Source organism: Salvelinus sp. IW2-2015, linkage group LG26 (assembly GCF_002910315.2).
Source record: "Salvelinus sp. IW2-2015 linkage group LG26, ASM291031v2, whole genome shotgun sequence".
In the NCBI taxonomy this organism is placed as follows: Eukaryota; Metazoa; Chordata; class Actinopteri; order Salmoniformes; family Salmonidae; genus Salvelinus; species Salvelinus sp. IW2-2015.
The window spans coordinates 933633-948299 of NC_036866.1; the positions used below are offsets into that span (position 1 = coordinate 933633).

The following is a 14667-nucleotide window of genomic DNA, read 5'->3' on the forward strand; positions in this document are numbered from 1 at the left end:
CTGTGTGTGTGTATGTGTGTGTATGTATGTGTATATATATGTATGTGTGTATATATATATATATATATATATATATATATATATATATATATAGTAGCGGTACTCTCTATCCGACCTGTTTCCTTTCGGCAGGGTTAATACCTGCCTGCCGCCCGAACAAATCTTCATCCTTACCTCTAACAGTAAAGCTACAAGGTTAACTAATGCTTTGGGTAATACATCCAAATGACCAGGTTTCCCCATATTTTATGTTATTGGTTTTCACTCATCCACAATCAGCACAGCAACACATAACAAACAACCCATCCAGTCTCCTCACAGCATTCCCTCATATCCAATATTAGTGAACTTTGTTTGAGTTACACATGGCATAGGACGTTTCTATGGTTCCTGGTTACCTGTACCAGCTAGATAACTGAGCTCTCACAGCTCCACCATTCACAGGCAGCCAGTCACTTAATGAGTGAGCGCACCCAGTGCATGAGCTCTGCTGTGGTAGCCACCATAAGAGCTCTTTGTTTCAGTCCGACCGTAGTGTACTAAATCGCAAACTGGAATTACCTTAGACCAAATCAAGAACCATTAAATTTATGTTTTGGTAATTTATTAGACACTCTTATTATGAGCGACTTACAGGAGCAGTCAGGGTTAAGTGCCTTGCTCAAGGGCACATTGACATATTTTTCACCTTGGCTATGGGATTCGAACCAGAGACCTTTCGGTTACTGGCCCGACGCTCTCATCCTCTAGGCCGATGGAATGGTTCCATTTAGTGTGATTTAATAGTAGGCACTGGTTCTGAGGAGAGAGATTCCCTATGGAATGTGGGTTATATGTTTGTACCAAGTCAACAGCGTTTTGGTCAAGTGCCCTTTGGCTTTGGTATTGGCAGTGTGAATGTAGGCTCATATCTCTCCTTCTCTCCCTCCCTCTCCTTTCCTTCTCGGTAGAGATAGATGCGGAGTACCCAGATGATACTCAGCCTTTCTACCACTCAGTCCTGGAGTTGCATTCCACCCGAGTGATCTGGAGGAACTGCCTCATCCTTAGCTTTACTATGTGAGTTAGGATCTAACACAGCTTGTATGACCTTCTATATGACTCCTTCCACTGAACAATACAGCCACGAGGAATGGTAATGTTACCATTTACCGCAGCTGCTTTTAACAGTACTGTTTGGACAGAGTAAGTTTCATGTTTTGGGCCAAGGACCTAACCTTTCCTAACTCTCCTCCTCCAGGTTCATAGGCACAGGCATCCAGTACTGTTTCATCAGGAACCTCCACAGCTACTCCCACAACTTCTACTTTAGTTACTTCCTGCGTGTGCTGACTGGCGCTCTGGGATGTATCTTCCTCTGCCTGTCCGTCAACCGCTTTGGTCGCCGTGGTATCCTGCTTCTGTCTGCCATTATCACCGGCCTGTCCTCGCTGCTGCTGCTGGCCCTCACACAGTGTAGGTTTAACCTGCTTTATATCTGTGCTATGATGATGATACTATGTTGCTATACTATTACTATACACACATTGTCTTTTAAGTGCCTCTAAACCGGGTCTCATACCGTCTTCTCTCCCCTGTACATGGTTCATTAGTAACTCTCCTCATACAGTAGCCATAGGTTTGCCATGATGACCCCATTCATAATGATGTCACTGTTATGATTCCGATTGGCCATTAGATTTATTCAGGTGATTTCAGGTCCATTTTATTTTTTAAAGTGCCTGTTTCCTAGTTTGCTTAGTTTTTATTGAGTCGACGTGTTCTTAGATCTGCGTGGAGTGCTGGTGTTGGTGCTGTCTGTGTTGGGGCTCCTCTTCTCCCAGGCCCTGGCCATGCTCAGTGTATTCTTCGCCAGTGAGGTCATGCCCACCGTAGTCCGGTAAGTATTATCTGTCTACTGTCCTGAACACACTAAACTGTCATTAGTTTGTCTGTGGGTGGGGTGTTTGTTTTTCAATGTATGTGGACACCTGTCTGTCTGAGGGAGGCATTTGAAATGTGGGTTGTGTGTCCGGACCAAATGCTGGGTCAGGTGCCCTTGACAATGTCAGAGTGATCTCTATATATCTCCTGACCCTCTCTCTCCCTCTGTCTCAGTGGTGGTTGTCTGGGGCTGGTGCTAGCGTCTGGCTGTATGGGGATGGCTGCTTCCTCTATGATGGAGCTCCAGAACAACAGGGGTTACTTCCTCCACCACGTCATCTTCGCCTCCTTCGCCGTCCTCTCGGTGCTGTCCATCATGCTGCTGCCGGAGAGCAAGCGCAAGCCGCTACCCGACTCTCTGAAGGACGGAGAGAGCCAGCGACGGCCCCCTCTCTTTCTGTCCCGTGAAGACAACCTGCCCCTGCTCTATACCCGGCGTGGAGCCTCCGAGTACAACCCTGATAACTACTCCCGCCTGGTCTCCGTCACCAGGAAGATGCTCATCAAAGACAATTTACCCTATAAGATCGTTGTGCCCTCCCAGTCCCCACTGTTGCCTTCCAACAGCGAGGTGCACTGCATACTGGAGGAAGAGGCACAAAGAGAGGACTTGTCTTAGCAGCCTCTAACTACAATCATCCGATCTCCTCTCCCACAGAGAGACCTCGCCTCAAACCCACTGAATATCTCTCCCCACCACACTGAGACAGTGTGATCCAGACTCGTATCGCTCTGAACGACGGGTCTTCTTGGTTATTTTGAAGGGGAGGAGAGTTTGAGATGTGTGTATTTACTGTGTCCGTTTTTTGTTGTTGTTGTGCCAAATGTTTCAAATAATACAAAAAACTGATGTGTGTGTGTGTGTGTGTGTGTGTGCACAGACTCTGCTGAAAGACTGTGTGCTAGTCCTTTGTTTTTGTACTGATGGAGATCTGCTGTTTCTAAGACGGTGTTAACACCCTCTCTTCTCCAGGTTGTGCAGCAAGGAGCTATGACTTTATTAACCACTAAGGCTAAATGCTCACTTGAGAAGCGTTGCTTGTCCACTTAACTGGTGACTTGTGCTTTTCATTACTGCAGAGTGAAAGCGAGAGAGCAGGGTCCTGACTGTTACTTAATCTGATTCACTGGTGACTCAACGAGGGGAACTCACAGATAAAAGTCAGTTTGGTTCAAACTGGAATGTGTTGTAGCCAATTGTTTGATTTTGGCGGGGAACTCGAAGTATCAGTCACTGATAATATCACCGAAGCTATGACCTTAGCAATGAAAGGTCATTCCATCCTGTCCACTTGTTGGACATGTGTTAAGAACATGAGGTGTTGTCACATGATGATTTGCACCCGGAACAGAGTTCTTAGATAAAGTTGTTTTAGATTATTGAAATGTGATTAGGTCATGACCTCTACTCTGAGTCATTATAAACTGGGTGGTTCGAGCCCTGAATGCTGACAGCTGTGGTATATCAGACAATATACCACGGGTTTGACAAAAAATGTATTTTTACTGCTCTAGTTACGTTGGTAAACAATTTATAATAGCAATAAGGCACCTCGGGGGTTTGTGGTATATGGCCAATATACTACGGCTAAGGTCTGTATCCAGGCACGCCGCGTTGCGTCGGGCCGATGAACCCCCCCCCCCCCCCCCCCCCTTATTACTTAATTAGAATCTTTCAAGTGACACTTAACCTTATATTAGTTGTCACATCCATCTCTCTGCCTTAAACTGTGAACCTTCCTGTTAAAAAAAAGGCAGTTGCTAGGACATGATACTTAACATTCTATGTAATTTAACTGAAAATACATTTTTTATCAACTATTAAACCACTTTTCACTGCTCTCTTTGGTATTTGGCTGTGGTTTGAGGTTTGCGTTGTTGTCCCTCTTGGCCTGGCTGTGGAACTGTGGAACATTATATTGTTGGATAGGATGATTACTCTTATCCCAACTCATTCTCTTTTAATGTTTCATCCCCCTCTCTTTCGCTTGCATGGGAACATAGCACCCCGTACAGGAAGTTTATTACCCCACAGCTGACAATATTCTGTCCTTCTAAAGATACTTTGTATATAGAATTATATACAAAGTRTTATATTATTTTCAGCTATGAATAAGTTGTCTAACTCTCAAAAGTTACATTTGATTTATTTGGAAGCTGAGGCCATACAATGTTCATTCACTGTTTGCCCGTCTTCACGTCTCACAGAAAACTAGAATAAAAATGTCCTCAAGCATCAAGTGAAGAGATGAACTTCCTTTCAGATTATGGAAAACGAAATGTCCCTCATACCCGGCCAGTACATTTTCAACAATGCTATTCCACTTTTGACATCAATGGGGTCTTAACGAGGTCACTGGGTGTTGAACTAGGCTTGCTGTAGTATTTTTATGAAGCTGATCCACTTCTATTTTGAACATTTATTTGCTTGCTCGCCTCACTTTTCAAAAATTAAATCCGTTAAACAGKTAATCAAGTTTGAATGGCCTAAACTGAAAATGTATTGAGTTCTGCCCTGTTCTTCATGTCTGATACAATGCTAACCACAAGATGGTGCTGTTCTCTTATGTATTAAATGTACAAAATCCACCATTTGGCTTTCTCAACTGGGTGTTATGTTTGATTATCAACCAAGTCTGATTTTTGTATTTTGAAGAATTGGAACTGTTATGAGTGTAAAATAAAATAAGAATGGCCAGTTCGTCCAAACACACCATTGCCGAACAGCCTAGTTCATGACGTCTTTTTGTACAGCATTCTCAAAATGATTGAGCCAGATGGGATAATAGACACTGTTGTTGAATGAAGCACACTGTTCTAGCCTGGCCTTGAGTTTATTTTGTATATGTCAAAATGAAGTTAATTGTGCTCATTGGACAGTGTTCCATGAATGTTCTAGGGCTGTATAGGAACAGGGAAAAGAAGAATGAAGTACAGCAGTTGTCTCAGCCAGGGCCTGAGAAAATCCCATCTGGAACATCCTGTCAATCATTTGGGATGCTCACTGTTGTCTCTCATCCATGTCTCAACCATAAACCCTCCTCCGTAAGCTTTTCAGTCAGTTTAGTATTTCCTTTGTCACATGTCTCATGGTACAACACAAAAATAAAATCTAATGATTACACAATTTTCCTGATTATTTATTTACTGACGGCTACATTTAACCATTCAATTTAAACTCTACAATGTAAAGTAGCCTGGTCATGGATTTACTTGGTATAAGGTCAACAGTGATGTGTATAACACCGTTTCAGAATAACTTACTGGTTTAGTAATGTTAACATTTCTATGTACAAATCCGTCAATCACAGTTCATGGACTCCATCACCAATAGAACTTGTGAAAGATGTGACCACAGAACTCAAGTAGTAAGGTGTTACTATGCCTTGGGCAGCCTACTGCCATAGACAAGGGGTGATAATAACAGCATCGTCTATTTAGAGGGGGCTTATAGAGACCAGGACAGCAGGCTGCTCAGAGTCAGTGTTAGTGCCAGGGCCAGAGAGCTGAGGGGGAGAACTGTCCCAGCACTGTCTGGGTTGGGACAGGGTAGCCATAGCTGGTCTTGTAGTCGTTTTTCACTTCTTCATAATGGATGGGAAGATCATCTGGCTGTCTCGTACCTGGAAGATAGTTCAGAGTCAGGGAGGGTAACAAAGCACTGGAACAAATAGTGCATTAAAAATGCCTGTAATCTCTGTCTATGCCACTGTATTTTGTATTGCATCAGCCCTTTTTAAATAGATCAAATCAAATATATTTATAAAGCCCTTCTTACATCAGCTGATATCTCAAAGTGCTGTACAGAAACCCAGCCTAAAACCCCAGCAAGCAATGCAGGTGTAGAAGCACTGTGGCTAGGAAAAACTCCATAGAAAGGCCAAAACCTAGGAAGAAACCTAGAGAGGAACCAGGCTATGAGGGGTGGCCAGTCCTCTTCTGGCTGTGCCGAGTGGAGATTATAACAGAACATGGCCAAGATGTTCAAATGTTCATAAATGACCAGCATGATCAAATAATAATAATCACAGTAGTTGTCGAGGGTGCAGCAAATCAGCACCTCAGGAGTAAATGTCAGTTGGCTTTTCATAGCCGATMATTAAGAGTATCTCTACCGCTCCTGCGGCCTCTAGAGAGTTGAAAACAGCAGGTCTGGGACAGGTAGCACGTCCGGTGAACAGGTCAGGGTTCCATAGCCGCAGGCAGAACAGTTGAAACTGGAGCAGCAGCACGGCTAGGTGGACTGGGGACAGCAAGGAGTCATCATGCCAGGTAGTCCTGAGGCATGGTCCTAGGGCTCAGGTCCTCCGAGAGAGAGAGAGAGAGAGAGAAAGAAAGAGAGAATTAGAGAAAGCATACTTAAATTCACACAGGACACCGGATAAGACAGGAGAAGTACCCCAGATATAACAAACTGACCCTAGCCCCCCGACACATAAACTACTGCAGCATAAATACTGGAGGCTGAGACAGGAGGGGTCAGGAGACACTGTGGCCCCATCCGATGATACCCCCGGACAGGGCCAAACAGGAAGGATATAACCCCACCCACTTTGCCAAAGCACAGCCCCCACACCACTAGAGGGATAACTTCAACCACCAACTTACCATCCTGAGACAAGGCAGAGTATAGCCCACAAAGATCTCCGCCACGGCACAACCCAAGGGGGGGCSCCAACCCAGACAGGAAGATCACGTCAGTGACTCAACCCACTCAAGTGACGCACCCCTCCTAGGGACGGCATGAAAGAGCACCAGTAAGCCAGTGACTCAGCCCCTGTCATAGGGTTAGAGGCAGAGATTCCCAGTGGAGAGAGAGGAACCGGCCAGGCAGAGACAGCAAGGGCGGTTCGTTGCTCCAGAGCCTTTCCGTTCACCTTCACACTCCTGGGCCAGACTACACTCAATCATATGACCCACGGGAGAGATGAGTCTTCTGTAAAGACTTAAAAGTTGAGACCGAGTCTGCGTCTCTCACATGGGTAGGCAGACCATTCCATAAAAATGGAGCTCTATAGGAGAAAGCCCTGCCTCCGGCTGTTTGCTTTGAAATTCTAKRGACAATTAGGAGGCCTGCGTCTTGTGACMGTAGCGTACGTGTAGGTATGTACGGCAGGACCAAATCGGAAAGATAGGTAGGAGCAAGCCCATGTAATGCTTTGTAGGTTAGCAGTAAAACCTTGAAATCAGCCCTTGCCTTAACAGGAAGCCAGTGTAGGGAGGCTAGCACTGGAGTAATATGATCAAWTTTTTTGATTCTAGCAGCCGTATTTAGCACTAACTGATGTTTATTTAGTGCTTTATCCGGGTAGCCGGAAAGTAGAGCATTGCAGTAGTCTAACCTAGAAGTAACAAAAGCATGGATACATTTTTTGCATCATTTTTGGACAGAAAGTTTCTGATTTTTGCAATGTTACGTAGATGGAAAAAAGCTGTCCTTGAAACAGTCTTGATATGTTCGTCAAAAGAGAGATCAGGGTCCAGAGTAACGCCAAGGTCCTTCACAGTTTTATTTGAGACGACTGTACAACCATCAAGATTAATTGTCAGATTCAACAGAAGATCTCTTTGTTTCTTGGGACCTAGAACAAGCATCTGTTTTGTCCGAGTTTAAAAGTAGAACGTTTGCAGCCATCCACTTCCTTATGTCTGAAACACAGGCTTGTAGCGAGGGCAATTTTGGGGCTTYACCATGTTTCATTGAAATGTACAGCTGTGTGTCATCCGCATAGCAGTGAAAGTTAACATTATGTTTTCGAATGACATCCCCAAGAGATAAAATATATAGTGAAAACAATAGTGGTCCTAAAACGGAACCTTGAGGAACACCGAAATGTACAGTTGATTTGTCAGAGGACAAACCATTCACAGAGACAAACTGATATCTTTCCGACAGATAAGATCTAAWCCAGGCCAGAACTTGTCCGTGTAAACCAATTTGGGTTTCCAATCTCTCCAAAAGGATGTGGTGATCGATGGTATCAAAAGCAGCACTAAGGTCTAGGAGCACGAGGACAGATGCAGAGCCTTGGTCTGACGCCATTAAAAGGTCATTTACCACCTTCACGAGTGCAGTCTCAGTGCTATGATGGGGTCTAAAACCAGACTGAAGCATTTCGTATACATTGTTAGTCTTCAGGAAGGCAGTGAGTTGCTGTGCAACAGCTTTTTCTAAAAATGTTGAGAGGAGATCTATAGATCTATGGAGGCTTGTGTGTTGATATCAATCTTGTGGAAATAGTGTGTAACTTTTACTGTAGTACTCACATGCTCCACCTCTCTGAACACACTCAGCAGCTCTGCCMCCAGAGCAGGGTCCTTAGACACATCCTCCAGAAACTCCGAGACCCTGACAGACAGCACAGGTAGAGAGGGGTGTGTTTGTGTCAAACTGAAGCCAATATAATGCAATTCTTCTGCAYTCCTACCCCAGGAGAATGGGTTTCTTTCCACGTAAAACATTTATAAAATGTTTATAGCATTTATTTATAAAAAAWAATAATAATAAAATGTTTTACTACTACTACTACTCAGACATGACTTTTGACATTTAAAAAAAAAAATACTACTACTCAGACATATTACTTTAGACTTTTTTACTGGTATATTACAATGAGCAACTTTTACGATAATACACTTTGCTCAATCAAGTTCATTGGTGTTTTATTGTAACTAGGTGAATAACTCCTAGGTCAATTCGCTCTACTCACCTGCCCAATCCATCATAATCCCCACCAAAAGCAATGATACTGTGTCCAGCCACGGTCTTTATGTGGTCAAAGTGATTGCATTCGGAAAATATTCAGACCCCTTCCCCTTTTCCACATTTTGTTACATTACAGCCTTATTCTAAAATTGATTTGAAAAAATGCTAATTTATACAAAATAAAAAACAGAAATACATTATTTACATAATTATTCAGAATCTTTGCCCTCAGACTCGAAATTKAGTTCAGGTACATCCTGTTTCCATTGAGATGTTTCTACAACTTGATTGGAGTCCACCTGTGATAAATGCAATTGATTGTGGACATGATTTGGAAAGGCACACACCTGTCTATATAAGGTCCCACAGTTGACAGTGTATGTCAGAGCAAAAACCAAGCCATGAGGCCGAAGGAATTGTCCGTAGAGCTCAGAGACAGGATTGTGTTGAGAAGGGCCTTGGTCAGGAAGGTGACCAAGAACCCAATGGTCACTCTGACAGAGCTCCAGAGTTCCTCTGTGGAGATGAGAGAACCTTCCAGACGGACAACCATCTTTGCAGCACTCCACCAATCAGGTCTTTATGGTGGAGTGGCCAGACGGAAGCCCCTCCTCGGCAAAAGGCACATGAAACCCCTCTAGGAATTTGCCAAAAGGCAACTAAAGGACTCAGACCATGAGAAACACGATTGAACTCTTTGGTGTTAATTCCAAGCGTCACGTCTGGAGGAAACCTGGCACCAACCCTACGGTGAAGCATGGTGGTGGCAGCATCATGCTGTGGGGATGTTTTTCAGGGGCAGGGACTGGGAGACTAGTCAGGAATGAGGCAAAGATGAACGGAGTAAAGTACAGAGAGATCCTTGATGAAAACCTGCTTTTAGTTTGTGTCTGTTTTCCAAAGTATTGGAAAGATCTGATGGCTTTTCTAACTTCCTTTTGATATCATTGTAGTTTTAATATCACTATAGACATTACCACTATTCTTTTGCAGTCTTATTGCTTACTTTTCTTTGTCTTTGCCTAAAACAACCTGTCTCAACCTTCCTCTTAGCCCTTTCTCATCCTCCCCTCAGCCTATATTCCCAGACACCTCCTTTTCACTCTTAAACCCCTTTTCTGTTCTCTGTCTGTTTTCTCAATCCATGTTCTTCCCCTTATCCCCCCTGTCACATACCCCTTCATCCGATCACATGTCCACTCACCACCACTCTCAGGTCCAATTCCTTTATACAACTCACCCTCCTCAGCATCCAATCCCCTCAATCTGCCTGCTCCCCTAGTACGTGTCCTCTCACTACCAGACTCCCAATTCTCTATTCCCTCGTCTCTCACCCTTCTCCCCTGACTCATCACCCTCATCAGGGAAGGGATGATGTCCAAGGAGAATGAATGACTAAGTTCCTCATATGTATCCTGTAATCCACAATCCCCTTGCCCCTCTCCCCTTTCACTCACCACCTTCCTCAGGACGTTGTCAGGCACGTTCCTCTTGTGTGGGCACACAGTGTAGGCAGAGGAGTGGCTGAAGATGACTGGCGCTTTGGACAGGTCTAGAACCTGGTTCATCACTTTCTCTGACACGTGGGCCAAGTCAATCAACATCCCAATGCGGTTCATCTCAAATATCAGTTGCTGTCGGGTGAAAAACCATTATGAATGTTTCTGCCAGGACTGGGGGAAATGACCCTCTTACTGTGTCACCCTACTGGTGTTATAGAGACAATTATATGTGATTCATTCAGCCTATCAAACCAAATGGTATGGTTTGTAGCTTGGATAGTTTGTCAAGAGAATGTACATGTTTTCATCCAGTGTGTTTTATACAGGTGATTAAAATACTGCTATAACATAAATGAAGGCAAGCTGTAGATGAAAATACGTTTTTGAGGGTAACCCAATAGTTTCTGAGGAAATGCCCATTTGATTAAAACATTTACTTGGAATACCTATGTTTATGACAGGCATTTACATCTGATTTCCAAGTAAACTCAAAAGCAGAAGTATTACAAGCTGCGCCAAATAGTATAGTAGATTTGACCCATGATATAAGTGGGTATTTCCAATGTGTGTGTGTGTGATTCAGTTTGATAGACAAACCTTTCCAAACTCAGAAAGTCCATTGTGCTGCGATGACTTGGCTCCCGAATCCACTAGCCAATTATCTGCCCTGAGGGGAAAACACACACAACCACAGTAAAACACCAGGCCCGCTTCTGGAAGTGATCTTTCTCTTCCACTTTCCTATATCCTGCTAGTATGATATGAATCAGTGAGGGGCTGAGGGATTCTCTAGGCTCTGTCGTAGTCCAGGGCCATGGTTTGATTAGCTAGCCCATCTGTTTAGATGACTCTCCCAGAATATGATACCTCTGAAACAGGTGGCGACAGGAATCCCCTATTTTCCCCATCACAGAATTCAGTGAAATACAGTCTTTTTTTGTCTATTAATAAGCAGTTTCAGCTGTTACCTGTTGTGTCTCATTCATTTATATTCTTGTAATTTCTATCTTAGCTGTATGTGCTCTTTGAGAGAGCATCATATGGTGTGTAAAGCGTTGATATACTTAGGAATCTCAACTATAAAGTGCTACAAAAAAAATGTTGAGCACCTTGTCACTTATTAAGTATAATCTGTGGCACCTAGTCCCCAGACCAGGGTGGCCCTGTCGTCAGCAGGGTAGCAGAGCCTACTCACCATGGTGTGTTGCAGCTGTGGGTAAGGGTGAGGTAGCGGACCCCCGAGTGGTACTTGGTGCGCAGGGTGCCCAGGCTGCTGTCCAAAGAGTGTCCTCCTTCCACCCCGATCAGACTGGCCGTCCTGTTCTGACTAAAGGCATCCATGATATCTGTGGTAAAATAAATGATTGATAATACAGGTGGGAAGTGAATACAACTTTGTTATCTATGGTATTTCACAGTGGAGTATTCTAAAGGGATTTCACTCTCATAACCAAATGTATGGCTCCATTCAATCCATATTGCGGAAGTTCAGCTCTACAGTGTGATTGAAATTCAGCGGAGACTGCATTTACGCTGCATATGTTTGGCTCAATCGGAAATTACCTTAAAATGTATATTGCGGAATCTACAACACTTCTGCTTTAGATATTGAATAGAGCCCTTACTGTATAACTTTTGATCACCTTTTTTTGTCACCTTTGCTGCTGGTAGCAAACATGAAGGCTTCTGGGTATTTCATACACATTCTGTGGATGACGTCAATCTGCTCAAGAATTTGTCTGGCGGCATTTTTGTACTGAGTCTCACATGGTACATATGCTGCCCAGAACTGCAAGAGTACAATAAACATTTGATCAGTTTATTATTATTGTTATCATGGAATACAGAGTACCCCAACTGGCAGTTTTATTTGTCCACCCCAAGTTTTCTGAGAAAAAAAATGTTTAATTGTTGGACATAAAAAACTGTAAAAGTACCATGAAATCAGCTCCAAGTGATTTTAATCTGGGAAATCTGTTCCCAAGTATTCCCACGCATAATAGAGAGAGGCATGTGATCATATACAGATGTAAGCAAGGTTTGGAATGATTATGTTTTAGTCAAATATTGTGTATTATATCTGGGCTTCTTGCAGTCAATTTGCAGTCTACAAATGATTAGTAATCATGTTCCGGACCCGCAACCATCCGCTCAAGAAAAAAAATTGTCCCGTGGCTGAATCTAGTTGATGATCCCTGATGTAATACATGTACTATTATCAACCACCCTCACATACACCTTTTTGTGAGTCCTTGTCGGTTTTGTGTGTGTGTGTGTGTGTGTGTGTGCGTTCGTGCGTGTGTGCGTGCGTGCATGCGTGTATCTGTGCTGCCAGTCGTCCCTCCCTGATCTTGGGGATATTGGTGTGTGTGTTGTTGAGGGTGTACAGATCCAATGTATTCAGCTGGTTGTTAAACTTCATCCTCATCTGCCAGGGCAGGTCATATTTGGTGTTCACTGTGTTCCCTTCCTCTGTCCCCAAAGTGTCTCTTTGTGGGTCAGGCTCAAATACAGAGAGAGTTTATTATGCCTCCTCAGTTCCTCTGTCATTATCACTTTGGTTGTAAAGTAAACACATGAAGTTAAGCATATTGGTTAATGTCTAACGTTCAGTACAACTCCCTCCAGTAATGATATAGATGTGGATTAACGTTGGACACTGCCCGATACTGTCGTGGAAAATCATTTCAAATACAACGCTTATCAGAACTTGTAAATTCAATCATGCTCTTTATTACAACTGTACAGCCCACTGGCATGTCCCCGCGGAACACACCCCGCGGAACACACACCCTTTCCCAGAGCCTTAGCTCCTATATTTATACACACATAGCACTATGTCCATCCCTTATGTAAATGACCTTTCATTTCTTAAGTCTTTCACCATCATTATCTTTTAGTTCAAGCTTCCTACTGGTTCATGCCCTATAACACCCATATCTGTTTTCAGTTAGATTATAATGGTGGCTGGACCCTCTATCTTTTTAGTTTGTCAGCATAATGTCTCACTTCCCTTCTTAATGTGTCAATTGTACTCCCTGTTCAGCTTGCCTTTATTGGAATCAGCAGATTCTGTCCTATATGTTTTTAGAAGCAGCTGACCATGGGTCCCTCTATCTTTAGTGTGTCAGCATAATGTTCAATGTACTCTTTGTTTTGTTTGCCTTTATTGGAATCAGCAGATTCTGTCCTATAAACCTCTGTTAGAAGCAGCTGACTATGAATCTCTTTATCATTAGTGTCAGGTCAGCAGACCATGTGTCTCTCTTTATCCTAAGTGTCAGGTCAGCAGACCATGTGTCTTCTCTCCCTTTCATTAGTGTGGTCTATCTTTAATGTTCAGCCATTTTATACATCTATGTGCTGTCCTATACATCTCATTTACTCCTACAAATCCCTCCTCTGGGGCTAAATAGCCACATAAATTATACAAACAAGACTTTMGGATAGTAAATGAGAATACCTATGATAAACAAGAAAAAACAAAAAATAAAAACAAAGTGAAGCAGATAAACCAACTAGACCAAACATCTCCAATGTGAAATAGGAGTAAAAGATCCAATCAGAAACAGTAAAGAAAACCAACTAGACCAAACATCTCCAATTGTCATAAGAGTAAAAGATCAAATTAGGTATAAAAAATAAAAGATAATACAATGAATATAATAATAAATTYAATATGAGAAAACCAAAGACCTACATGCAGTTACAAAACACCTCTCTAATAAGACACCTCTCTAATAAAGTGATATCAATGATACCAACCTTTGTTTAGAAGATTAAGGACATGGTCCATAGACACTTGTAACCGGAATACCCTCTGTTACCTAACATGTTTTTGAAATTAACCTAGTTTTTAGAAGGCATAACTAGTACCACTTGCACTTACGGCGCAAATGACACTGTTTGTGGACATGTACAAGTAGACATTCATCTGAGTTTGGGAATACAGCATATACAGGTAGACCATCCTTACGAAAATCATGGCAAGCATAACCACCTCCCTGCACCACTCCACGTAGACAATTTGGATTACCAAACGGGCAGTCTAGAGGTCCACCAACCACATTGCAGGGCTATCCATTTTTGTCAGTATACTGACCTGGTCTCCCAGGTACAGGACTAATTATCACAGGAGGGTCAACTCTCCTTACAGACATCTGTTMAACTGTTGTCTGGACCACAAGTGATTTTACCAAGGGTAAAACACAACAAAATACAATACCCAGAGCCAATAACCCTCCTCCCAGCATAATAGCCATCCTAGCAAACATAGCTCCCCACTTTCCTAATGCTAGATCCAACCAATCCCAAACATGAGGGTCAAACCCAGCATTTGCCTTAACCTGTCTATTTTGCCAAGTCATTTTACTGGTAGCCTGTACCTGTTTCCCCAATGCTGTTAGAGCCGAGTCAGTATAGTTAATGAATCTCTGTTGGTTATAACACTGCTCAAAACATAAAGGGAACACTTAAACAAACCATGTAACCCAAGTCAAAATCACATTCTTGAAATCAACTGTCCCTTCGGAGCTA

The 14667-nt window shown here is 43.0% G+C and overlaps 2 protein-coding genes across 3 annotated transcripts in view; one reads left to right on the plus strand and one right to left on the minus strand.

The window, feature by feature from the left end:
- The window catches only part of LOC111953030 (putative solute carrier family 22 member 31), a 15486-nt gene extending 10436 nt beyond the window's left edge, over positions 1 to 5050 (plus strand). For both annotated transcript variants that reach the window (XM_023972106.3, XM_023972104.3), the window contains 4 exons: positions 951 to 1059; positions 1241 to 1455; positions 1768 to 1879; positions 2098 to 5050. In XM_023972106.3, coding sequence (XP_023827874.1) covers positions 951 to 1059; positions 1241 to 1455; positions 1768 to 1879; positions 2098 to 2542 — 881 coding nt within the window. In that variant the 3' untranslated portion in view covers positions 2543 to 5050. The remainder of the gene's footprint in view (positions 1 to 950; positions 1060 to 1240; positions 1456 to 1767; positions 1880 to 2097) is intronic.
- Positions 5051 to 5501: 451 nt separating this feature from the next.
- LOC111952655 (dipeptidase 1-like) lies at positions 5502 to 12721 on the minus strand. The gene is made up of 8 exons (XM_070435355.1): positions 12708 to 12721; positions 12449 to 12620; positions 11788 to 11920; positions 11327 to 11477; positions 10729 to 10798; positions 10067 to 10263; positions 8191 to 8272; positions 5502 to 5546 (listed from the first exon to the last, which is right to left on the minus strand). Exons 1-8 carry the CDS (start codon positions 12719 to 12721, stop codon positions 5502 to 5504), a joined length of 864 nt encoding a protein of 287 aa, XP_070291456.1.
- Positions 12722 to 14667: the final 1946 nt, after the last annotated feature.